Source organism: Prionailurus bengalensis, chromosome C1 (genome assembly GCF_016509475.1).
Source record: "Prionailurus bengalensis isolate Pbe53 chromosome C1, Fcat_Pben_1.1_paternal_pri, whole genome shotgun sequence".
Taxonomy (NCBI): domain Eukaryota; kingdom Metazoa; phylum Chordata; class Mammalia; order Carnivora; family Felidae; genus Prionailurus; species Prionailurus bengalensis.
The window spans coordinates 103,225,001-103,252,478 of NC_057345.1; the positions used below are offsets into that span (position 1 = coordinate 103,225,001).

The following is a 27,478-nucleotide window of genomic DNA, read 5'->3' on the forward strand; positions in this document are numbered from 1 at the left end:
GGCAGGGGCACCTGGGTGGCTCAGTCACTTAAACATCTGACTCTTGATTTTGGCTCTGGTAATGGTCTCACATTAGTGAGTTCGAGGCCTGTGTCAGGTTCTGCGCTGACAGTGCAGAGCCTGCTTGGGATTCTCTTCTCTCCCCGCCCCCTGCCCCCCCCACCTCTCAAATAAACAAACTTAAATAAACACATAAATAAAATAAATTAAGCATAGCAATATTCTCAGACTTTTTGTGAATTTCCAGATTTGCACCTACCACTATAACATGTGATTCCCCACCTTCCCAGCACAGCACAGGAAATCATAATTGAAATTACGATTCTGTAATTCCAAGGTTAAAGTCACTTGTGAAATGATTAAAATAGATTCTGCCACTAAAATTAAATCCCTACTTGCATACCATTTAAATGGGTATAATAATAGTGTCAACGTCATAAGTGAGATTAAATGAGAAAAACTCTTATTGTAGACTTATAAAGGAATAAACACCCAGTAAATATTGTTGTTATTAATGTATTCATAATAATATCACATAATTACTGAACTAACATGAGCTAGGGATTTACCTGAATTATGAAACCAAAGTGAAGATAGTTCTCTTTAGGGGAGCATTTTTCACAAGAACCTTGAATCACTTAAGGGTTCTGCCTCCTTCGCTAAGTCATTTGCCTTTTTCATTCCAGCCTTGAAGCCCAGATGGTTCACATGCACAGCATGGAAAAAGTTTTTAATTTGAATGTGTTAAGGATTTCAGACACTTACAATTAGCATTTGTAATTGTATATGCTAAGTCTACAAATTCCAAGGGTCTACTATACTCATTTTGAACATCAAGAGCCTCCATTTTGCAGTGAAAACTCAAAGGAGTAGGGCAAAAATGGAAGTGTAGAGAAGATGCTTATTGTTTCTTTTAACTCTTATAAGAGCTCTGTGAGGTATTATTTATTCCCACTTTCACAGTGACAGTGAAGCTGAGCAAAACTAAGAGATTTGCCTGAATTCCCACAATTGGCAAGTGGTGAGAATTCATATCCAAGCTTCAAAGACTCTTTTCCCTTCATCACATCCCACTGATCTAACTGTAATGTATTGTTCTGTTTCATCAAATTTTCTTCCATTCGGTAGCCTATTTAATTTCAACTGATTGTGGGAAAAATAATTCTTTTCCAGTTTCTCTTAAGTAAAGCATTTATTTGCATTTACTTAGAAATATCACAATATCAACAAAACAGGTGCAACCTTGCTATTACTATAATTATTATTAATTTGCAAGCACAGACTGTTCTATAATTAAAAGAACAACAATTATTTTGTACAAGCTGAATCAAAGACAGCTGAATATGGAAACAGAATACTACCTCTATCCATAACTAATTTGTGCTGTGTACCAATAAAACCTGCTTTAAATTTCTGTTCCATTTTAAAACCCTCTACTCTACCAGGCAAGATGAGTGGCTATTGAGAATACCAGTAAGGATAGGGATATGTAGGGGCACCTGGCTGACTCAGTCTGTGGAGCATCCTACTCTTGATCTCAGGGTTGTGAGTTTGAGCCCTGTGTTGGGTATAGAGATTACTTTAAAAAAATTAGGGCGCCTGGGTGGTTCAATCAGTTAAGCATCTGACTGTCGATCTCGGCTCAGGTCGTGATCTTGTGGTTCATGAAACCAAGCCCCACATCAACTCTGCACTGATGGCTCAGAGTCGGCTTGAGATTCTCTCTCTCCCTCTTCCCTGCCCCTCCCCCCATCACAATGCTCGCTCTCTCAAAATGAACATACAAATATTAAAAAGATGGGGCGCCTGGGTGGCGCAGTCGGTTAAGCGTCCGACTTCAGCCAGGTCACGATCTCGCGGTTCGTGAGTTCGAGCCCCGCGTCAGGCTCTGGGCTGATGGCTCGGAGCCTGGAGCCTGTTTCGGATTCTGTGTCTCCCTCTCTCTCTGCCCCTCCCCCGTTCATGCTCTGTCTCTCTCTGTCCCAAAAATAAATAAACGTTGAAAAAAAAAATTAAAAAAAAAAAAGATAATAAAATAAATTTTAAACAAAAAGTGATCTGAAGACACACCTGATACTATGTTAACTTTACAAAAATGAAGACACTGTACAGTGTCCATTTTAAAAACAAATCATGTGGCCTTACATTTCAACCTTTTTTTCTTTAAAACCAGTGATGTAAAAGGGAGTTAAATACTTTTCGGCATGAAAAAAAAAAAAAACTGCACTGGAATCACCCTGTCTCTCATCATTATTTTCTTTTTTTTTTTTTTTTAATTTTTTTTTCCAACATTTATTTATTTTTGGGACAGAGAGAGACAGAGCATGAACGGGGGAGGGGCAGAGAGAGGGAGACACAGAATCGGAAACAGGCTCCAGGCTCTGAGCCATCAGCCCAGAGCCTGATGCGGGGCTCGAACTCACGGGCCGCAAGATAGTGACCTGGCTGAAGTCAGACGCTTAACCGACTGCGCCACCCAGGCGCCCCTCATCATTATTTTCTTCTTCATCTTTTATTGTCTTCATTTTTCTCCTCGCCATCATTTTCCTGATCCTTTCTGTCTTCCTACTCTTTTTCTGTCTTTTCTTAGCAGAGAACAAATTCCGAGTTGATTGAAATATCTAGAGGCTTTTTCTTGTGCTCTTTCTGGCAAGTTTGCAGAAGGAAAAAGAAAGAGGGAGGGAGGGATATTTTTCTCCCATCCCATGGCTTGCCTTTTCATTCTTAATGGTTTCCTTTGTGAGCAGAAGCTTTTTAGTTTGATGTAGCCTCACTTGTTTATTTTTGCTTTTGTTGCCTTTGATTTTGGTGGCCATGCATATATGGTCAGTTAGTTTTTGACAAAGGAGATAAGGATGTACAAGGAAGGAAGGAAAGAGAAAAGAAAGAAAGGGAAAGGACAGAAAAAGCATATGATGACATTTTGCCTCTTGGTTCATTTGTCCATATGTGTGTGTGTGTGTCTAGTTAATTTTTCTTCAGAGCCCATTTTGCTCTTACTTGCACTGATGCCATCTATGGAGCTCAGTGGATAGCAATGGCTGTCATTCTCTCTGTCTTAAAAAAAAGAATATTCGTAATAAAGGATCATTGTTTCCTTCTGCCAACCATGAAAAGGTGTATTTTTCCATGTCTTCGACCTGAGTCTACATCCCTAAGTCCACCTCAGTCTGAGGTCTTCTGTGTACTCTGCTTCTAGGAAGCCCTGATTTCTTGCTCCCACGGTGGTACTTCACAAAGGCAGGCATGGGGTTAGCAGCAGCTTTTCCTAGGGCGATTCTTCCTTTAATTAATGGAATTATTGCATTTCTACCCCCTGCCCTGTTTTCCCTCAGCTCTTAGACCTGTGATGATTCCCTTTGCTCCTAAATTAACAGTATTAGCCGACCGCTCGGAAGGTTGAGTGAAGAGAACATAGGACTGGTTCTGCCACTTTTTAGCATTGTGATCTTGGTCATGCAAACTTTCTGGACCTTTATTAACTCATAGTAAAATGGATTTAATAATCGCATCAGTCTATTTCACTTGGGGTAGTAACTTTATAAACGAAATAATTCATGTGAAACTACTTTGTAACCTGTAATGCCTGTTAAAGATGTTGGTTGTAATAATTGTTACTACTCTTAAATAATGACCCGAAATATTTTTGTAGAAACACCTCTTAGCTAGTAGCTTGATTTTTTTTTTTAAAAAAAGAGAAGCTATTTCAGTCTTCTTTCGTCATGTGCCAAATCACCCTAAAACTTAGTGGCTTAAAACAGGTGTCAACAGGGGCGCCTGAGTGACTCAGTCAGTTAAGCGTCCGACTTCGGCTCAGGTCATGATCTCGCGGTCCGTGAGTTCGAGCCCCACGTCGGGCTCTGTGCTGACCGCTCAGAGCCTGGAGCCTGTTTCAGATTCTGTGTCTCCCTCTCTCTCTCTGACCCTCCCCCATTCATGTTCTGTCTCTCTCTGTCTCAAAAATAAATAAACGTTAAAAAGAAAAATTAAAAAAAAACAAAAAAACAGGTGTCAACAAACTGCAGCCCCTGGGCCAATTGCCAGTTTTTATAAATAAAGTTTTATAGCAACAGTCATGCTCGTTCAGTTACGTATTGTCTGTGCCTATTTTGAGCTGCAAGAGCAGAGGTGATTAGCTCTGACAGAGATGGTATGATCCACGAGCCTAAAATATTTACTATCTGGCCCTTTAAAAAAAAGTTTGCCCACCTGGGGCTTAAAACAACAATGATTTATTATTTCTCACAGCCTTGTGTGTTGACAAACTGGGCATTTCCTCTGCTGGTCTCACTTGGGATTACTCAAATAGCTGCAATCTTTTGAGAGCTTGACTGGGGTTGAGAGTCCATAGACGGTTTACTCACATGTCTGGCATTCGGTGACTGGCTGTCAGCTGGGGCATCTCCATTCCCTCTGTCTTTGGCCTTTCCTCCTCCAGGAGGGCAAACTGGGCTGCTTCACAGTAGGGTGGTCTTGAGGCTCTAAGAAGACAAGAACAAATGCATGGTCTCTCAAGACTTAGTCTCTAGAATTCATACAGTGGCATTTTCATCATATTCTCTCAGTCAAAGCAAGTCACTAAGCCAACCCAGATCCAAGGGCTGGAGAAATAGGCTCCACTTCTCCATAGAGTAGCAAAAGCCTCCAATTACAAAGGGGCACAAACATGGACTAGTGCGTTTCACTGGGGACCAGTATTAATATGATCAGCCACACACTACTTTATGTGAACTGTTTCCGTGTGGCCCAGAATTGGTTTGTACTTTGTGGAAACCAAATTCTGCTGGATGGTGCTGGTTAGAAGGATCATAATGCCACTGTTGTATACAATTTTTTGTTGTTCTGTTTTACCGGCAGCTTTTCTTAGTGACACTAAAGATCGAGGCCCTCCAGTGCAGTCACAGAGTTGGAGAAGTGGTGAAAAGATCCCCTTTGGACAGATGCCTTCCTTGAGAGCATTTGAAAAACCCCCTCAGGTGCAGACCCAGGCTCTTCGAGACTTTGAGAAGGTAAGTCACGTGGGTGAATAATTGTTATCCCAATTAGAAGGAGCACCAAGGGATAGTGATGTCTCATAAACATATGACCCATGGCTTAGTCTGGATTGTGGCCATTCTTATACCAACCAGTATGATGTCTCTTTTAAGAGCATATGTCCCAAGGGGGCGTGGGTGGCTCAGTCGGTTAAGCGTCTGACTTCAGCTTAGGTCGTGATCTCACGGTTCGTGGATACATTGGGCTGTGTGCTGTCAATTCAGAGCCCACTTCGGATCCTCTGTCTCCCTCTCTTTCTGTCCCTCCCCTGCTTGTACCCTTTCTCTTTCTCTCTCAAAAATAAATACACATTAAAAAAAATAAATAAAAACTCTTAAAAAAAAAAAAAAGAGCAGATGTCCCAATAAACGTATGTGTTATTAGCTATGCCCTGAGCACTCTGGTTCATGGACAATTGCCTGTAGCAATGATTCTGTCTTACCATTTTTACCCCTGGTTTACTTCTCAAATAAATTCAGGAAGTTTAAATGGCACCCTGAGAATCTATAACTGGACCATAGTGCGCTTAGGGGACATAGTTTAATTGGCTGGCATTATATTCTCAGTGGCTGGCTTGAACCACTCTAGATCTCTGGATACTGTCTGCAGTATAAGGTGGCCTCAGCCACAACCATTTGCTTCTCAAAAAAGAATCTGGCATTGTTGCTTACAACTTCTGATTCAACTCTTGAAGTGCTCTGTGTCTTCATAGGTTTATCCTTAGATTTGGACAGGAGCCAAATTACTGACAATGTAATACAAGTCCCCACCTCCCTGTCCCCTGGATTGACCCCAGGAAGTCTGTATAATAGAACCTGTCTTCTGGGATTTGTATGGCCTGGAAAGAGCACACAGGATTTCTTACACCAATGTGCTAAAAAAAGAAATAGCTCTTTGGTGCCCCCTGGGGGTTGCCCATGGATCAGGCCACATATGAACACTGTATACATATGCCCTTAGATTTGTGGGTGGGTTTCTTTCATTTTTTGGATTGATAGCTTTTGACATAAAGTAATAAACTTCTATTTTCAAAAAAAGGTGAATAAAACAGGATTGACATGGGTTTACCCTGTCTTGCCTCAATTTGTGAACAGAAATGCTTCCCGAGGATCTAATGTACATCTTACCAGATATTCCTGTGGACAAAGAAATATGCTCAATACCGGGGCGCCTGGGTGGCTCAGTCGGTTGAGCGTCTGACTTGGCCTCAACCCAAGGTTGATCTTGTGGTTCGTGAGTTCGAGCCCCGCGTCTGGCTCTGTGCTGACAGCTCGGAGCCTGGAGCGTGTTTTGGATTCTGTGTCCCCCTCTCTCTCTGCCCCACCCCTGCTTGTGCTCTGTCTCTCTGTCTTTCAAAAATGAATAAACATTAAAAAAAATTTAAAAAAGGAATATGGTCAATATAAAACCTGCCTGAGAACGAAACAGCCTACTGTTAGTGTTGAGGGTTTTTTTGGGGGGGGAGGGGGTTGTTGTTGTTGTTTTGGGGGTTTTCTTGTTTTGTTTTGTTTTTTTCCTCAGTTGTCATGGGTAGTGTTGTGGGGTTTTTTTGTTTTGTTTTTTGTTTTTTTTGTTTTTAAAGACACAGAGCTTGCAGGAATATTAAGTGGTTTTGAACACTAAACCTCTGAACAGCTATGTGGTGCTGGTGGTGAGAGAGGGGGTGCTAACAACCCCTCCTCTTTTTTCACCTTTTGCATCTGCTGCAATGCAGAATGGATGAGCAGAGTGGCAGTGCTTCCCAAAGCTGTGTGGGATGCTCTCTGAAAGAGTCTGTGGGCCTGTTCCTTTTGGTTGAGAGGTGATTTGGAATACAGAAGTAAGGGAGTCACTGCTGAGGGAACGAGTGGCCGGATGCGGTGGGCACAGGGAAACGAACAGGCTGACCTGGGCACCGAGCAGAGGTCAGCTGACTCCTCAGGTTTGGCCTCCCAAGTCCTTCCTCTTCCCAGCCTGCTCTGAGATAGCAGATCAGTCCTCACTTCTCAGTGCCGGGAACCACTGACAGAAACCAAGAGGATGCAGAGAAAAGGCGAATAAGGGATATTTCAAATCTCACCCGCTGTGTGTCAAGTAATAAATAAATGATGAGGCTATGACACACATTTTGTCAGAAAGGTCGTTGCCAGGGCTCATAGAAATTTTGACTTTTTTAGTGCCATAGAGTCTGTGTACCATGATCATAGATCCTGACAGGTGATTGGATCAGTGATATTTTACATCCAGACTCCTTCCTATGTGCTTTCTCACGGGTTACCACGTCCACCCCACCCCCAGCGTGTCTGGGATGAGCGAGACCAGAGCAACACGGGATGGTACTAGCTAGCATATGCCGATCGCTTTCTATGCGTCACGTGCTGTTCTAAGTGTGTGTAGTACTCTCTCATTTAATGCTTACCACAGCCCTGTGAAGAAGCAGAATTACCACCCCAATTTACAAGTGAGGAAATAAAGGCACCAAGAGTAACAAAGGAACTTACCCAATGTCTCCTAATGTGGGCCGAAAAAACTCATCATTTTTGTGACCTAAAATAGTGAGTAATTTCTAGGTTGGGAGTTCACCTGGTTAAAGTATGGTGGTCATGGGGCTGGAACCATTAGCTCCTCCAACTTAGATGAGCAGAGTGTGGTATCATCTTCTCTAAGTAAACTGTAAATCTCCTTTATTTCCCAATATTCCCCATCACGTGCTTTTTGCTCCATTAATTCTGAGCTATTTGCAATTCAAAGCTATTTCGTACTTTTTAAAAACAATATTTATTTATTTTTGAGAGAGAGAGAGAGAGCGCGCATGAGCGCACAAAAGCAGGGGAGGGGCAGAGAGAGAGAGCGGGAGATACAGAATCTGAAGCAGGCTCTGAGCCATCAGCAGAGCCCCATGCAGGCTCAGACTCATGAACCAAGAGATCATAACCTGAGCCAAAGTTGACACTCAACAGACTGAGCCACTCACATGCCCCTAAGCTGTTTCATACTTCTGAGTTTTTGTTCTGGTGGTTCCCTCTGCCTAGAATACCCTTTCTCTCCTATTCTTCACCTAGTTCAACCTACTCATCCTTCAAGTTTCGGCTCAAGTACCATTTTCTCTTGTTTTAGGATGCCTTCCCTGATTCTGCAGTCTCAAAACATTACCCTGACTCTAAGCTCCTCAAGAAAACACCCCTTATGTGTACCCTTCTAGTTTTGAGAACATAGTATAATGCCAGTGTATAGTAAGTGCTCAGTAAATGCTCATCAACTCAGTTAAACTTCTTGGATTTGGATTTTCCTTCCCTATTTTCCTCCAGCCAATTCTGTTGAATTTGTATTTCCCCCAGCCTCCCCTTAGTAATCGCTGGATGTATTCGTAGTAAGTTGATGTATTAATTGATTGGTTAGGATAGGAAACTGAGAAGTCAAGAAAAGTACGTTTATTTGTAATGAGTTTAAAGGAAGACAGTTTTTCACCTAAACTGGGGTGATAAAATTATAAATGTAGAGTAAGAGACCTTTTGAAATATTCGACAAGACTTATTAAGATCGTAATAGTAGCTAATAATAATAAATAACATTTATTCAGTGTTTATTGTATACCAGGCACTTTTTATACACTTAACATATCTTATTCCAGCTGTTTTTCAGTTCATTTTTCCTAACTTATGAGGTAGATGTTATAGCCATTAGAGTTGTGAGGAGACTAAGCCTCAAATAACTTGTATAAAGCTGTACAGGTAGAAAGTGGCGGAGCCAGAATAGCTCCAGGATTCTTGGGGTTCTTGGGAAATGAAAGGACCATTCACAGAAGGAGAAGTTACGTTGGTGGTTCCATAGATAGAGTCAAAATGGCCTACCCAACACAAAACCCACGGAGGGGTGGGGGTCCGTGGCTGCGAGTCCTAAGGGGGCCTCCACTGCCTTCCCCTGTTTACCCATTTTCTAAGAATGTGGGGTTTAACAAGAAAATGCCAGCAAAACCAGCTGCAGTGTTTGCCTAATTATAGTCTGAAGCCAGCTTTCTCTGGCAGTCCCAGTACAACCACAGTGATTCAGCCTTTTGAGGCCCCACCCATCCTGGCAAATTTTTCCACTCGGATGTTGATGTCTGTGGGGGATGGAGGAAAAGGAAAGCCCTAAAAGGGGGTTTTCTACCTTTATGGAGATCCGAGTTATCGCAGTCCGGGTTTCCTGTTCTAGTTTAGGTGAATCTGGGCCACCACTGCCTTTAGACCCAGCTATTCCCAGCTCCTTTTCAGTGTCTCTTTGTCATTATAACCTTGGAAAATGAATGTTGCCGGTGAAGTGTATTCTCATTTAAACACACACACACACACACACACACACACACACACACACACACGACATCTATGCTCCCCAAACCACAGTGCCCCAAGCATCCTGGTTTTGTTTTCACTGGCATCTTGAGACCTTCAGAAAGCTATTAGATGAACAAGGAAGGGCAGGGGGCAATTCTAAACTTTGAGCAATCATAAGCACAGAAGTTTTTCTCTTTCTTTTATTTTTGAAAGATTTTATGTTTAAGTAATCTCCACATCCAATATTGGGCTCAAACTCATAACCCCAAGATCAAGAGTCACATGCTCCACTGAGCCAGCCAAGTGCCCTGAATTTTTTTCTATTTAAACCTCACTTTTCAGAGGGATTCCGTAGTTGTTCTGAAGAGCTTTAGAAATGTTTTCATTCCTAAGCAACATTGCCAACGATTATGTATCAGATCAATCTTTCTTTTTCTTCCCTTAAGAATTCTGAGTAAAAGGAATGATTCTGAGTGCTGCGGAGAACACAGACATGCAAAGGAGTTACCATTCTCAAAGAGCCGTGCAATCTGAATAGGGGGATAAGGTATTAAGATTTAGTTGAAATAGCATCTAAAGGAACAGAGGGAGAAATATCACAAGATTAGGGGAATTGCCAAACCAGCGTATATCTTTAAAACCTAAATATTTGGACAAAACATTTATTATGATTTGCATGTACATATGTGTGTGAACTTCACAAACATAAATCTTACCTCACATTGGGTGATATAATTAATAAAATAACCTTAAAAAGAGGCTCCCGGGTGGCTCAGTCGGTTAAGCATCTGACTTGTTAAGTGTCCAACTTGCGCTCAGGTTATGATCTCATTGTTCATGAGTTCGAGCCCCACATCAGGCTCTGTGCTGACAGCTCAGAACCTGGAGCCTGCTTCAGATTCTGTGTCTCCTTCTCTCCCTCCCCCACTCATGCTCTGTCTCTCTCTGTCTCTCTCTCTCTCTCTCTCAAAAATAAATGACCTTTAAAAAATTAAAAAATGAAAAGAATGAAGTTAAAAAAATTGGAAAACCCTGAAAACTCTGACAGCTATAGTTACCAACATGGAAAAGGCCAGTCACTTCGGTGGAGAAAGTGGCATTTCAATGAGAAACATTCTTCTTATTTTTTAAATCATCTCCTTTCTGTTTCCTCATTAGAACTTGTTTTCTTCTCTTCACTGTATGAAGAGAAGCTCTACATTTCTTCCTGTGGACCCCGAGGAGTTTCCATTAAACAGTAATAAAAATCACGATACATGTAGTTTTATTGAGTGCTTACAGTGTTCAGGGCTCTATGGATTCACTTACTTCACTTGCATTGTCCTGCTCAGTTCTTGTAGCAGCCTTTTGAAGTTAGTACAGCCATTATGTTCACTTGTTTTGAGAGGGACATTGAAGCTGAGAAGGCCTGGGGATTGCCGGGAAGCACTTGAGCTGTGATTTGAACAGAAGTGTACTGGTTTCAGCACCTGAGCTCTTAGCCACAATTTTATCACGCCTCTCTACGGACAGCTGACCTCCTTATTCATTTCATTTATTTGTTCATTCATTCGTCCCCTCAGCGCCTGAGTGCAGCCTGTGCGCCAGGCCCTGTTCTAGCTGTCAGATGCACAACGATCAGGTATAAATATGTGTGACACTTCGTGACGCATGAGCCAGGTACATGGCAGGGGTGGAAGAGTACAAAGCCCACCAGTGCAGCGATGATGATATACCCAGGCTCCCCTCCCCCACCTGCCTATGGGACTCTCAGCGATGTACATAACTATTGAATGCGGCCGCAGCAGCCACTGAGGCCATGGGCAGCCGCCCCACCCCCCACCAAGGACTTATACATAGAAGGAAGTTGAGATGCTTCCTGCATGAAAAGATATGTGTTTAAGGATGAACATTTACTTCAGTATTCTTTTTTTTTAATTTTTAAAAAAATTTTTAAAATCTTTATTTATTTTTGAAAGAGAGAGAGAGAGCATGAGCAGGGGAGGGGCAGAGAGAGGGAGACACAGAATCCAAAGCAGGCTCCAGGCCCTGAGCTGTCAGCACAGAGTCCGATGTGGAGCTCAAACCCACAAACTGTGAGATCATGACCTGAGCCGAAGTCAGACATTTAACTGACTGAGCCATCTAGGCACCCCATACTTCAGTATTCTTTATATAAATAAAATATTAAAATAATCTGGGGCACCTGGGTGGCTCAGTCAGTTAAGTATTGGATTCTTGATTTCGGCTCAGGTCCCAATCTCATGGTGGTGAGATGGGAGCCCTAGATGGGCTCTGTGCTGGGCGTGGAGCCTGCTTCCGATTCTTTCTCCCTCTCCTTCTGCCTCACTGTAAAGAAATAAAAGAAAGAAAAGAGAAGGAAGAAAGGAAGGAAGGAAGGAAAGAAGGAAGAAAAGAGGGAAGGAAGGAGGGAGGAAGGGGGAAGGAAGGAAGGAAAGTGGGAAGGGGGGAAGGAAGAAAGGAGGGAAGGAAGAAAGGGGAGAAGGAAGGAAGGAGGGAAGGAAGGAAGGAAGGATGGATGGATGGATTAAGGCGAGGGTTGATTATTTGAATATGGTATATGCGTTCAACAGAACATCATAGAGCAATGTACTGAGTTGGAAAGGGGTCCATAATAACAAATTTAGGATTAAACAACAAAACAACAACAACAGCAATTTGACTGAATATTACATGAGATAAAATCTCTTTTTGAGGGAGGAAAAAAATAGAAATGCTTGTAAGGATCTACACCAAAATATTGATAATGATTATGTCTGGGTGATGGGTTTAGCCGTGAGTTTTGCCTTCTTTATAACTTTGTGTATTACCTGAATTTTTAATTATGTTTTCATTGTCTCTAAGCATTCAGCAAATATTTCTAGAGTTCTTATTATGTACAACATAATGTCATAGCACTGCAGATACAATAACAAATATGCAAACCTGGTTCCTGCCCTGATTGTCTTTCCAGATTAGCTAATTACAACAATATAATCACTGTAATATAATTAAGGAAGCTACACTATATGGCTGGGGATCCTAACTCACTTGGAAGGGGTGGGAGGACTCAGAGCAAGTTTCCTAAAGGAAACTGCATCTAACCAGGGAACTGAAGGGGAGGAATAAGAATTACCCACCAATAGGGGCTGGGGATGGGAGAAAGAAGAATGTTCCAGATTCAGCTGAGAAAGACGAAGTTAATATACCTTAGGGCATGGGTGCAAGGAATGTGGAGAAGTGTCAAAACTGGAGGGAGGGGGAGAGAGAGAGAGAAAGAGAAAGAGAGAAACCAGCATGCAGGTCTTTGCAAAAGCTTTGTGTAAAAGCCTTTAAATTTTAACAGAGCTCAATGGGGAACCGCTGCAAGTTTGCAAAGAAGGTGGTGACATGATCAGATTTTCCTTATAGAAAATTCCCTTTGGCTTCTGCATGGACTCTGGGTTGGAAGGATGAAGTCTAAGGCAGAGAGGGCAGTTAGGAGGCTGGTGCAGTATTCCAGGCAACCACTGGTGGTGCTGACGGTGTAGGAGTCGGGGAGATGGATAGGTGAAAGAGAACGAGATTTCAGAAGCAGAAGTGACAGGGCTAAGCTGTTGATTGGACGCAGAACCAGTGCAGAAGGAGTAGCCTAAAGGTGAGCTCCCACCAACCCATCTCTCCATTCCCACCTCTGCTAGGTTGTCACTCTCATACACTTCCAAGTACATTGTACTTTTACCTTTAATAATATGACTTCTTTGTTCAAGCAAGGTCTGTCTTTAGAATCTGAGCTCCATGATAGCAAGGACAAGGTCTGTCTCCTTCACTATTAGATACGCTGATGAGTGTGGTGCCTGATTCAGAGCAGACACGCCTCTTTCTTTTTTTGTTGTGTTTTCGTGGAATGAATGATGCTAAGCTTTTTTGCTTGGGCAACTTCTGAGTGATGCCATCCACAGGCAGTACTGTTATGATTATTAAAGCAACAGCAACAAAAATCAGTAAAATGATTTTCATTTTTGGAAGAAAAATGAGGAGATCTTTCCTATTCTTGAAAAATTCTAACTCTAACTTGCAAGACAAACAGGTAATTCCAATAATAAGAGTAGGTACCCAATATGTTGTGGAAGCAGTCAGGAGGGGCCCTCCCCTGGGGTTTAGGGTCAGATAGGCTTCTGTTTACTAGGTAATATCAAGTCCTAAGGAAAGTTGGAGATAGTGAAGTCAGCACTGAGTGAGAAGTGAAGAGTGATGACATTCCAGGCTACTGCTGGCACCCATGAAGAGTCCTGAAGGCACCAGAGAGCATAGTGAGTTCAGAAACAGGACGCTTTTTGTCATGGCTGAAGCATTAGAGTGCTGACTGAGGTTCAAGTTGGCTGTATCTCCCCCCACCCACTCCTCCTCATGGTCAAAGCCTTATCGTTGCAACCACGATCATTCATGGTACCACTGCGAGCTCTTAGCTCTTATGCCTAGAGAAAGTCTTAATTTCTTTCCTAAAGGAGGATGGAGAAAATATGATTGAAAATCTAGAAAAATAATTGAGGCCATAAATTGATATGTCACCCTCCGGATAGTAGAAGCTCAGCAAATAATCTGTTTGGGTTGAACCAGTTATGAACAAACAACACCAAGTTCTGCTGGTGTTGGTCGAGCCAGATGGATGGAGAAGCTAGTCTGGAGCCTCAGGGTCCTTGAGATCTCTGAGTATCAGTACAGTTCAGCCGTCCTTTCTGCCTTGGAGTTCATTTAACTTTCTCTGACAGCGCTATTTCTGGCTGGCCTGTTTATTTTTGGTGTCCAGGGAAGTTGTTATTTGTTTTGTTTTGGTTTTATATAGTTCACAGTGCTCTAATGTGACGGTGACGGTGACATCTTGTTATGCCAGGATCGGGCGTGGTGTGGGTGTGTGTCTATGGTGGGGGAAGGCTGCAGGAACATCATCTGAATCCCTATCCTTTATTGGCATAACGACGGCTGCCAAAGATAGGGTTTAGTCAACCTGATGTAGTAACTCTGTTGTTCACTCTCTCGTCATGAAGACAGTTATAACAAGAAAAGGCTGTGTGGAGAATGGGTGTCGGTATGCTTCTGAGTTTTGGGGGGAGAAAATGGAATGATAATATTTTATCATTTAAAAGACTCTCAAATTTCAGGAATTCTGTTGAAATTTTAGAAACAGTTTCAGAAGGAAGATTTGGTTATTGTGGAACCCAAAAGGAAAAAAAAAAAGAAAAAAGCAAAGTGTAGCATTTGCAGTCTCCTTTCTGAGGCAGGCATCAACAGTCAGCTTCTGGAAGCCTGGTTGGAACCCCTGTGTGGAAGTGAAAGTGAAAGCCGATGAGTGGGGGGTGGGGGGAAGTTGACTGACTTTGATTGACATTTTCCTTGCTAAAATGGTGTGTAAAAGTTATGTGTGTTCTTCAGGATGGCCTAATGTGTATGTTTTTCCAGTGTCAAAATACAGAGTGGACTCTGTGTTTCCTTTCTGTTTTATGTAAGGATTGTTAACAAAACTGTAACTTGATAAAACATAGTAACCTGTGAGTTTTTGATAGGGCTACTTGGAGGTTACTTCCTCTAGCCTTCATGTTAAGGCCCTATAATCTAAGCAGGATTAACATATAGAACATTTAGAAATAGGGGCGCCTGGGTGGCTCAGTCGGTTGAGCATCTGACTTCGGCTCGGGTCACAATCTCACGGTCCATGAGTTTGAGCCCCACGTAGGACTCTGGGCTGATGGCTCGGAGCCTGGAGCCTGCTTCCAATTCTGTGTCTCCCTCTCTCTCTGCCCCTCCCCCGTTCATGCTCTGTCTCTTTCTGTCTCAAAAATAAATAAACATTAAAAAAAATTTTTTTTAAAAAAAGAAATGATCAGGGCTTTTTAAAAAAATATTTACTTATTTTTGAGAGAGAGCATGAGTGGGGGAGGGGCAGAGAGAGGGAGACAGAATATGAAGCAGGCTCCAGGCTTTGAGCTGTCAGTAGAGAGCAGGGCTCAAACTCATGAACTGCAAGATCATGACCTGAGCCAAAGTCAGACGCTCAACTGACTGAGCCACCCAGGTGCCCCTAGAAATGATCAGTTCTAAACTATTTGCTTTTTACTGAATTGAATTAAATTGGACTTTGAATCTTTATCAATGAAAATCCTTTGTGAAAGGCAAAGGACCGAGCAAGTTACCTCTCCCAGCCTGGGTTTCTTTTTTCTTCTTTTTTTTTTTTCTTCTTTTTTAAGTAACAGCTTTACTCAGATTTAACGTACACACAATGAAATTCACCCTTTTAAACTGTACAATTCCATAGCTTTAGTATATTTGCCAAGTTGTGCAACAATTACCATTACCTAGTTACACCACATTTTCATCTCCCCCCAAAAACCTCATACCTATTTGCAGTCACTCCCCATTCCCTCTCTCTGCAGCCCCTGGAAACCATTCATCCACTTTCTCTATTTGCCTTTCCTGAACATGTCATATAAAGAGTCATACAATCTGTGACTTTCTGTTTGGCGTCTTTCACATTAGTACAATGTTTCGAAAGTTCATCCATGTCGTACGAGGTATCAGTATTTCATTCCTTCTTATGGGTGAAAAATATTCTGTTGTGTGAGGTGCCTGGGTGGCTCAGTTGGTTGGGCAACTGACTTCAGCTCAGGTCATGATCTCACAGTTCATGGGTTTGAGCCCCGCATCAGGCTTCGTGCTGACAGCTCAGAGCCTGAAGCCTGCTTCAGATTTTGTGTCTCCCTCTCTTTCTGCCCCTGCTCTGCTCACGCTCTGTGTCTGTCTCTCAATAATAAATAAATGTTAAAAATATATATATTCTGTTGTATGGATATCCTAAACTTTGTATCCATTCATCAGTTGATGGAGGTTTGAGATGTTTCTATTTGTTAGCTAGTATTAATAATGCTTCTGTGAACATTCGTATACAAGACTTTGTGTCCACACATTTCTTGGGATTATAACTAGGAGTGGAATTGCTGGCTCATATGGTAATTCTGTGTTTACTACCCTTTGAGTCCTAATGATTTGGTGTATTCATCTTGAAAATGGGGAAAACTATGTTTTATATAAGTTCAGGTGGTCAGATCCTCCAGGGTCACATGGAAGATTATTTACGGTGAAGGATAGCTTTTTCTTTCTTTCTTTTTTTTATTCTCATTAGTTAACATAAAATGTAGTCTTGGCTTCAGGAGTAGAACCCAGTGATTCATTACTTACATGTAACACCCAGTGCTCATCCCAATAAGTGCTCTCTTTAATACCTATCACGCACTTCCCCCACCCTCATCAACCCTCAGTTTGTCCTCTGTATTTAAGAGTCTGTTATGGTTTGCCTCCCTCTCTGTTTTTATCTTATTTTTCCCTCCCTTCCTGTATGTTCATCATGTTAAGTTTCTCAAATTCCACAAATGAGTGGTATCATATGATATCTGTCTTTCTCTGATGGACTTATTTCTGTCAGCATAATACTCTCTAGTTCTATCCACATTGTTGCAAACTGAACAATTTCATCCCTTTTCGTCTCCAAGTAGTATTCTAGTGTGTGCGCGTGCGCATTTGTGCGCACATACACATGCGTGTGTGTGTGTGTATCACATCTTCTTAATCCATTCATGGGCTCTTTCCATAACTTTGCTATTGTTGATAGTGCTGCTATAAACATGGGGGTGCATGTGCCCCTTCGAATCAGCATTTTTGTATCCCTTGGATAAATACCTAGTAGTGCAATTGCTGGGTTGTAGGGCAGTTCTATTTTTAATTTTTCGAGGCATCTCCACACTGTTTTCCATAGTGGCTGCACCAGTTTGCATTTCCACCAGCAGCGCAAAAAGGGTTCCCCTTTCTCCACATCCTCGCCAACATCTGTTGTTTCCCGAGTTAATTTTAGCCATTCTGACCGGTGTACAGTGAGGGATACTTTTTTAAAAGATGCAGGGATGTGAGGTAGAAGGGGAAGTACTTTATCAGTCACGAGGGAATCCCAAGTTCACAGGGGTCATCTAGTGTCACAGTTAAGGCCCTGTTGAGTATACAGTGTGGATCACACTGTTGGGAGCAGTAGTCTGTGCTTCTCTACTTTCTAGATGAGCAAGTCAGCTAACTTCTCAATGTCTCACTGTCCTGATAGTACAGTGAGATTTCCTGATACCTCCTGAAAGGAGATAATAGTATCTAATCTTCTTACTTCACAAGACAAAATGAAATACTATACATGGAAGTCCTTTGTACATTGTCAAATTCTATGCAGGTGATCGTCATGAAGGCAGCATAATTGTATCCAATTAGTTTTGTAATACACATCGAGGAAATTCAACTTTTGTATTTCTTCAGCTTAGATTTTGTCAGAAAAGCATAGGAACTTCCAGGTACATAGATGTATTATACACAAAAATATTTATATGTGAAAAAATCCATCCTCTTTCTTCTCCCTGCCCCATCTCTTCGTGTCTACCCCTATCCTCCAAGTTGGGCTCCTGGGTTGGATTCCACTGGATGTTAAAAACCAGCAAATACTCTCCAACCATTTGTATGCCCTTCCCATAGGGCTGTTTTGAAAATATGACAGTTAGAAAAGTTATAGGTTAAATAATCTACTGGCGATCATCGTTGGGTTCCAATCATCATTGCTGGTTTTGTCTTGGAAATATGGCGTCCTTCGTGCTCATTAATCTCCTCCTCACCTTCCTGTGAAGGCAGCTGGAGCTCTGTCAGAACAGGTCGACTCTCACCACCTTCTAGGGCTCTACTATCAGAGAGCTGGTGGTGTGCTCTGAGATTTCTTCAAAAAGTTTTAGCTTTCTCACTAATGCTACCTTTGGTAGTATTGTTTCTATGAGAAAGTGTGCTTTGCACGTGGAATCTCAGGATAGGTGAGGATCCTCCAGAGGTCACTAGAGGTGATGTGTGAAGACTTAACAAAATCCCTGACAAGTGGTCTTTTAGCCTCAGCCAAGTCCCTTTTGTGACAGGAAATATACTGTCCCTCATAATGTAAGTTCTCAGTAAATATTTGATGTATAAATAAATGGATGGAGTGTGGTAAGAGTTCATTACATCCAACTCTACTAGAGAATTTATCCTCCTATCTAATTCATAGCTGCCTCCCTGTAATTCCTAGTTTCATTCCCTTTGAAATAGTTTTTAAAAATTATGACCTATTTTACACAATAGGAACATACAAAGAACAATAAAATACTTGTCCTTGTACCTAATACCTAAACTTTAACCGATATTATTTTCATTCTCTTTGCCTCAGATTAAAAAACAAAAGTTAGGTATGCCTGAGTGGCCCAGTTGGCTAAGCGTCCAAATCTTGATTTGGGATCAGGTCATGATCTCATGGGTTTGTGAGTTCAAGCCCTGCATGGGACTCCATGCTGATGGCACAGAGTCTGCTTGGGATCCTCTCTTTCTCTCTCTTTCTGTCACTGCCCTGAACTCACGTGCATGCGTGAGCGCTGTCTCTCTCAAAACATAATAAACTTAAAAAAAACTTAGCATACAGATACAGTGGTAACCCTCTTAGCAACCTACCCAGGTCCCAGAGTCTCCTTTCCTACACTGAATTACTAGTAAGTATCTTTCCCAAAATCACACAATTAGAAAATAGCAGAGCTGGGATTTGAACCTAGTTCTCTTTGGTTCCAAAGCTATTGCTCTTTCCATAATGGCATGCTATCCTGCCTGGATAAATATGCACAATAGTGATAATATTTATTGCCTATTTATTCATGGGTAAGATGTCAAGGGTTACTTAAAACGCTACTCTCCTATTCCTCTGTTTACCTAAGTTGCTTGAGAATAATTTTATTTTCATGACATGTAGACATGAATTATCATAGATATCAAATTAATAGAGCTTAAGTTGCAGAAGTTACATTTGAAAAGAATGTCAATTAAGATGATTAGTCATTTTCAGTGGAGTGGAACTTTATTTTTAGGGGAGAAATTAATATGTTTTCAAGTATTTCCATTATGAGAGCAATCTGGGGGGTCTGAAGATGATTAAGCAAACGTGAAGCTGAGTTTTTTTTCCAAGGCCGACTTGACAGTTGCTAATGTTAATGGGGCATGACATACAACAGCTGGGTTGTAATCCTGCTATTGTCGGCATTGACTGAGTCCTTATTAAAGTCTTATTTCCAGTCTGAACTAATACGTTAAGCAGCGGGAAGAAGAAATTAAAGAAAGAACAGGGGAGAGCCATTAATGTGTGAGGGGAAAAAATATTTTGAGAGAATAGTAAAGATTTTCTATGTTCTGTGTAAAAGAAGGAAGAACAAAGATAGACGTCTGTCTCTTGCTCAGGAACCCTCAGCATCATTTTCTTTATTTCCCCAGCAATGCAGAGTTTATAAAAACCTATAGATCTAGGACCTGCCCACAGAAGGCCTGATTTCGGAGGTTTAGTGTGCGGCCCAGGGTTATGCATTCTGTTTGTTTGTCAAAGCTACAAAACCTGAACAAGTAAAACAAAACACAGCAACAAAACCATCTCCCTAGTGCGCAGCTGCAGGCCTTCTTTCCTTGCTCTTTTCTTCGCTCCTTGTGCAGATGGGGAGCCAGGATCTGCCTGCCTGGAGGAACACAGCCAGGACCCTCACCCTGACTTTTAAGATCTTCCTGCAGTGTCTCTGTCCTTGCCATCCTGTCTCTCCCATCACGGATGGTGTGTTCAGACCAGGAGGGCCCTCTGCACCTGTACCTGTCTTCTACCTGCCTGGATTGCCTCATGCTCTCCCCGAGCCTCGCCAAACCCAGTTCACCCCTTCAGGAGAGCTGAAATGCCAGTTCTCTGTGGAACCTTCTCTGACAGCTTCTCATTCCTATTTTCTACAGTTTCTATTATTTGTACAGTTCATATTGTCCTTTGATAGTAATTTGTCACATATTATTCCCTGTTGGTTTATTATTTAAAAAAAAATTTTTTTAGTGTTTATTTTTGAGAGAGAGAGAGAGACAGAGACAGAGAATGAGCAGGGGAGGGGCAGAGAGAGAGAGGGAAGGAGGGAGGGAGGGAGGGAGGGAGACAGACACAGAATCCGAAGGACAGAGCCTGATTTGGGGCTCAAACTCACAAACTGTGAGATCTTGACCTGAGCCACAGTCAGACACTTAACCGACTGAGCCACCCAGGCACCCCATATTCCCTGTTTGTTTAGAATTCTTACTCAAAGTTCGGAATCTGCCTTGTACATTGAAGTTAGTTTGTTAGACAAGTTTGTTTTAATTATAAAATAACGTTTTATAAAGAAGAATGCCTTTAGAGCAGAAGACATGAAATAATAAAGATTAGAGCAGAAATTAATGCTATTGAAACCAAAAAAAAGTAGAACAGATCAATGAAACCAGAAGCTGGTTCAATTAGCAAAATTGATAAACCACTAGCGAGTTTGATCAAAAAGAAAAAGGAAAGGACCCAAATAAATAATATCGGGAATGAAAGATGAGAGATCACAGCCAACACAGCAGAAATAAAAACAATAATAAGAGAATATTATGAGCAATTGTATGCCAATAAAATGGGCAATCTGGAAGAAGAATGCCTTTAGATAAGCTCTTCATCCTGAAACAACTGTGTAATCTTATATACAGATTGAGTTCTGTTGGAATGAAATCCAGAGAGGTCAAAGTGAGCAGGTTAATTATTCATCAGTTCTTTTATTCAACAAATATTTGTTGCACACCTGTTGTATACTAGGTTCTGTTCTTGGAACTGGTGATATAGCAGTGAAAAAAAACGGGAAAAAATCCTGCTTATCTTATGGGGTCTACATACTAATGGGCAGAGACAAGAAACAAAATAAACAAATATAATATATATTTTTTTTTTATAAATTTAAAAAAAAATTTTTTTTTTCAACGTGTTTTTTTTTTTTTTTAATTTTTTTTTTAACGTTTATTTTATTTTATTTTTGGGACAGAGAGAGAGCATGAACGGGGGAGGGGCAGAGAGAGAGAGGGAGACACAGAATCAGAAACAGGCTCCAGGCTCTGAGCCATCAGCCCAGAGCCCGACGCGGGGCTCGAACTCACGGACCGCGAGATCGTGACCTGGCTGAAGTCGGACGCTTAACCGACTGCGCCACCCAGGCGCCCCTTTTCAACGTTTATTTATTTTTGGGACAGAGAGAGACAGAGCATGAACGGGGGAGGGGCAGAGAGAGAGGGAGACACAGAATCGGAAACAGGCTCCAGGCTCCGAGCCATCAGCCCAGAGCCCGACGCGGGGCTCAAACTCACGGACCGCGAGATCGTGACCTGGCTGAAGTCGGACGCTTAACCGACTGCGCCACCCAGGTGCCCCCAAATATAATATTTTAAACAATGAAAGTGTATGGATTAACAAACAGTGAAAGGAGTGCAGGGGTGAGGCCTAGGGAGAGTTATACTTCTTTTTTTTTTTTTTACGTTTATTCATTTTGAGAGAGAGAGTGTGTGTGCAAGCAGGGGAGGGGCAGAGAGAGAAGGAGAGGATCCTAAGCAGGCTCTGAGCTGTTAGCATGGAGCCTGATGTAGGGATCCACGTGAGGCTCAAACTCACAAACTGTGAGATCATGACCTGAGCTGAAACCAAGAGTCAGACGCTTAACCGACTGAGTCACCCTGGCACCCCGGAAGAGTTACAGAGGGGGTGGTCAGGGGCACCTGGGTGGCTCAGTGGGTCAAGCATGTGACTTTGGCTCAGGTCATGATCTCACGGTTTGTGGGTGTGAGCCCTGCATCCGGTTCTGCCCTGGCAGTGTGGAGCCTGCTTGAGATTCTCTCTCTGTGTCCCTCCCCCATTCACGCGCGCGCTCTCTCTCAAAGTGAATAAAAATAAAATAAAATAATAAAGAGCTCCTGGGTGGCTCAGTTATTAAGCATCTGATTTCGGCTCAGGTCATGATCTCATGGTTCATGAGTTGAGTCTCACATCGGGTGAACTTGAGCCCCACTTTGGGTGAGTCCCTCTTTTCCATCTCTCTCTCTCCCCCCCCCCCCCATCAGTTGTGCTCTCTCTCAAAAAAAATTAACATTAAAAATAAAAATAAATATAAATAGGGTGGTCAATTCCTTGAAGTGATATTTGATCAAAGACACAAAGAAGGTGAGGAAGACAATCAGGTCTCTAGACACAGAGAAGGAGTGTACCATATAGAAGCATCAACAAGCCCCAAGGCCCTGAGGAAGGAAGGTGCTTGCTGTTTTTGAGAAACAGCAAAGAGAGAATGGCTGGAGCAAAGTGTGTAGGGGGAGAGTCGTAGGAAAAAGGAAGACAGGGCAAGGATCCAGGCTCCAGATTCCGTAGTGCCTTGGGCCTATGGCCTAACGACAGATAGCATTTCACTCTGAATTTGTGGGAAAACCAGTGGGGTTTCCAGCAGAGGAGTAATCTGTTGTACTTTCAAGGGTCACTGTGGCTGCTCTGTTAAGAATAGAATAGGGGAGCAAGAGTGGGAGCAGAGAGACCAGTGAAGGGGGCTCTTTAAATAATTTAGGGGAGGGGCGCCTGGGTGGCGCAGTCGGTTGAGCGTCCGACTTCAGCCAGGTCACGATCTTGCGGTCCGTGAGTTCAAGCCCCGCGTCAGGCTCTGGGCTGATGGCTCAGAGCCTGGAGCCTGTTTCCGATTCTGTGTCTCCCTCTCTCTCTGCCCCTCCCCCGTTCATGCTCTGTCTCTCTCTGTCCCAAAAATAAATAAACGTTGAAAAAAAAAATTTAAATAATTTAGGGGAGACATCAGTCACAGTATCTTGGGCCAGAGTGGTAGAGGTCCAGTGCAGTGGTACTTTATAAACAGATATAAAGTAGAGATAATAAGATTTACAGACAGATGAGATGATGTGTATGAGAGAGAAGAGACCAGAAGAACTCAAAAGGTTTTGGCCCAAAACAACTGTTACAAATCGAAATGGGATCCACTGGGGAAGAAACGTGTCTGCTAGGAAAGATCAGGAGTTCAGGTTCAGATGCCGCAAGTATGACAGGTCTCTCTCTATTCGAGTGGCCATTTCTACTAGGAAGTTAGACACAGATTGGAGTTCAGGAAGAAGGTCTAGATGGGCATATAAACTTTTTCTACAGTAACCATTCTAGCAAATGTAGTTTCTTTGGAGCTATTAAAACACACATTTCTATATTATTGGAAAATTGTGAGAATAATAACAGCAGGCTAGGCCCTAACTAACAAATCAAATCAGCAAGAAATAAAATACATATGGAATACTTATCTATTCATTAATTCAACAAATATTTAGGGGCTGCTTCCTAAATACTGTGCAGTGACAGAGCACAGATACCAAATATGCCTTTTCAGCCCTCGAAACACTCTAGTGTGGTCAAGGTGATTGTAAGCGGGCTGTGACTGCACAGTGGGCTGAATGTTCCTGGGGAGCTCTGCTTGGCTGTTGTGGGAGCTGAAGGAATAGAGAACGACGAGTGAGTCCTTGGCCTTCCCTTGGGCAGCTCACAGACTAGTCGGAGAGACACAAACACGGGAAAAGTTAAAGAGCCCTAAAAGATGTAAATAACCCTTGAAGACCACAGACAAGCAATGTCATGAGGCACCATATGAACACTTGCAAATGTTGATGTTTGCCTTAGGAGTTCAAAGAGGGAGACCTCTTTCCAGGCTGGGGTAGCAGGGAAGGCTTTTGTTTGGGTGAGATCAGAACTAGGACTTGAAAAAGGAGTCAGGGTTTCTTGAGGGGATGTGATAGCGTTTTCCTTTATTCTAAGAGTGATGGGATGCCTGTGAAGGGCTTTAAGTAAGGGAGATGTCAGGATAAGATTTGAGCTTTGAAAACATTACTTTGACTATAATATGGAGAACAGGCTGTAGTGAAGTCTGGCAGACATGACACACTGTTGCAAAAGTCTTTGCTCTGAGGTCTGCTGTGAGAATGGAGCATTCAAGTTGAGCAAAGAGCTGGATGTGTAGGGCTAGATCTTGGGGGAGAGAACTTAGGGAAGGTTTGGGGGTTGTTTGGGAGACAACAGCAATATCCCTAAAAGTGGATAATATCTCTGAGGGAGAAAGTATGAAGAGAACACAATCAGAAGGGGGAGAACTAACCATTGTTTAGGCACTTACTTTAAGGACCTGGGGGTGGGGGGGAGAAACAGAATAAGGGCCAGAGAGATAGAAAAGCAAAGTATCACTGAGTATAAGAGAAAACACGCATTAATGTGCAGAAAGATGGCACAAAACCAGACACATAGACCAATGGAATAGAATAGAGACTCCAGAATTGTACCCACAAATGTATGGCCAACTAATCTTTGACAAAGCAGGAAAGAATATCCAATGGAAAAAAAGACAGTCACTTTAACAAATGGTGCTGGGAGAACTGGACAGCAACATGCAGAAGAATGAAACTAGACCACTTTCTTACACCATTCACAAAAATAAACTCCAAATGGATGAAGGACCTGAATGTGAGACAGGAAACCATCAAAACCCTAGAGGAGAAATCAGGAAAAAAACTCTCTGACTTCAGCCGCAGCAATTTCTTACTTGATGCATCTCCAAAGGCAAGGGAATTAAAAGCAAAAATGAACTATTGGGACCTCATCAAGATAAAATGCTTTTGCACTGCAAAGGATATAATCAACGAAACTAAAAGGCAACCAACGGAATGGGAAAAAGATTTGCAAATGACATATTGGATAAAGGGCTAGTACTTAACATCTGTAAAGAACTCACTAAACTCCACGCCCGAAAAACAAATAGTCCAATGAAGAAATGGGCAGAGGACATGAATAGACACTTTTCTAAAGAAGACATCCAGATGGCCAACAGGCACATGAAAAGATGCTCAATGTCACTCCTCATCAAGGAAATACAAATCAAAACCACACTGAGAGACCATCTCATGACAGAGTGACTAAAATGAACAAATCAGGAGACTATAGATGCTGGCGAGGATGTGGAGAAACGGGAACCCTCTTGCACTGTTGGTGGGAATGCAAACTGGTGCAGCCGCTCTGGAAAACAGTGTGGAGATTCCTCAAAATATTAAACATAGATCTACCCTATGATCCAGCAATAGCGCTGCTAGGAATTTACCCAAGGGATACAGGAGTGCTGATGCATAGGGGCACTTGCACCCCAATGTTTGTAGCAGCACTTTCAATAATAGCCAAATTATGTAAAGAGCCTAAATGTCCATCAACTGACGAATGGATAAAGAAGATGTGGTTTATATATACAATGGAATACTACTTGGCAATGAGAAAGAATGAAATCCTGCCATTTGCAGCAACGTGGATGACACTGGAGAGTATTACGCTAAGTGAAATAAGTTAGTCAGAGAAAGACAGATATCATATGTTTTCACTCTTATGTGGATCCTGAGAAACTTAACAGAAGACCAGGGGGAAGGGGAGGGGGAAAAATAAGTTACAGAGAGGGAAGGAGGCAAACCATAAGAGACTCTTGAATACTGAGAACAAACTGAGGGTTGATGGGAGGTGGGGGAGAGGGGAAAGTGGGTGATGAACATTGAGGAGGGCATCTGTTGGGATGAGCACTGGGTGTTGTATGGAAACCAATTTGACAATAAATTATATATAAAAAAATGTGCAGAAAGAAATATCCAGGTTGGGTAAGAATACCCTGCATTCATATGGAACCTTACTTTCCATAAAACTTTTTTTTTCTTAAGTAGGCTCCATTCCCAGCATGGAGCCCAGTGTAGGGCTTGAACTCAAGACCCTGAGATCAAGACCTGAGCTGAGATCAAGAGTTGGACGCTTAACCAAGCGAGCCACCCAGGTGCCCCTTCATAAAACTTGTTTATTTATTTTTTAAATATTAAAAAAAAATTTATTCTTTATTTTTGAGGGAGAGACAGAGAGACAGTGCGAGTTGGGGAGGATCAGAGAGAGAAGACACAGAATCCGAAGTAGGATTTAGGCTCTGAGCTGTCAGCACAGACCCCAACACGGGGCTCGAACCCACAAACTGTGAGATCATGACCTGAGTTGAAGTAGGACGCTTAACCGACTGAGCCACCCAGGCACCCCTATTTTTAAAATATTTTTAATGTTTATTTATTTTTGAGAGAGCCAGAGCACAAGTGGGGGAGGGGCAGAGAGAGGGAGACACAGAATCTGAAGCAGGCTCCAGGCTCTGAGCTGTCAGCACAGAGCCCCATGCAAGGGCTCTAACTGACAAGCAATGAGATCATGACCTGAGCCAAAGTCAGATGCTTAACCGACTGAGCCACCCAGGTGCTCCTTAAAACTTTTATTAAATTATCTTATGTGATAAAAGAATCTAAGGAGACATCAAAATCACGATTAAACACTAATCTAGAATCTGACAGCCTGTTTCCCCTGTGCAAAACGGTAGTAGGTAGATAATAAGTAGATTGTAAGTAGGTTATTCCTCTAGGAGCTTAGACCAGAAAAGGGTCTTAAAAACCACCTACTTTCCAACCACTTCATTTTATAAATGAGGACACTTAGGCCTCTGGAGAAGTGAATTTCCAAGGTCATACAGCTATTTAGTAACAGGTCAGACCAGAAAAGGATCTTCTGAGTTTTTATTTAGATTTCCCTCTTCTTCATGGTCTCTAAGCCTGAATGACACTCATTTATTCTCAAAGCATGGATTTAATGAAAATAGCTAAATGAATTTTAAATGTGTACACTTTTTAGAAACGAATATTTTGTCTTAAGATACAGTCAATGGTAAGAAACGTTTTGCCTACTTATAACCCACATTTATTAGAGAGAATGTTCAGTTCTTATTATGCCCTCCTGAGGCCACTTTATTCACTCAAACTTTTTCTATCTTTCAAAGGACAGTGCAACTGCAACTCTTAGTGTAGCTTTTTCTCATCATTCCAGTGCGAATTAATCACTCTTTCTTCTGGGTTCCCCTAGATGCAATGTTTTTCAAATTTCAGTATGAAACATACCCGTGGGTCATGAAGTCAATTCAGTGGGTCACTCCCCAGAAGAAAAATAGAATAGAAAATATGAGAGCACATCACACATAGTGACGGTAACATTACTTGGTGAAACTTTTACTTCAGTTACATATGTGTGCATACGTGTATGTGTACTGGATTGCAGTATAAAACGTAAAAAGTTTGAAAAACACACAGGATTGGAGGATTCTAGTGTGAAACACACCCCATATGTATGTGGCCACCCAGCTCTTTGAGAGTTGGAACTGTCTTCATCTTTG

The 27,478-nt window shown here is 42.1% G+C and overlaps 1 protein-coding gene across 20 annotated transcripts in view; it reads left to right on the plus strand.

Moving 5' to 3' along the window:
• The window catches only part of LOC122481033 (myomegalin-like), a 225,493-nt gene that overhangs the window by 53,135 nt on the left and 144,880 nt on the right, over positions 1–27,478 (plus strand). For all 20 annotated transcript variants that reach the window (XM_043575981.1, XM_043575985.1, XM_043575984.1 and 17 more), the window contains exon 3: positions 4,858–5,009. In XM_043575981.1, coding sequence (XP_043431916.1) covers positions 4,858–5,009 — 152 coding nt within the window. The remainder of the gene's footprint in view (positions 1–4,857; positions 5,010–27,478) is intronic.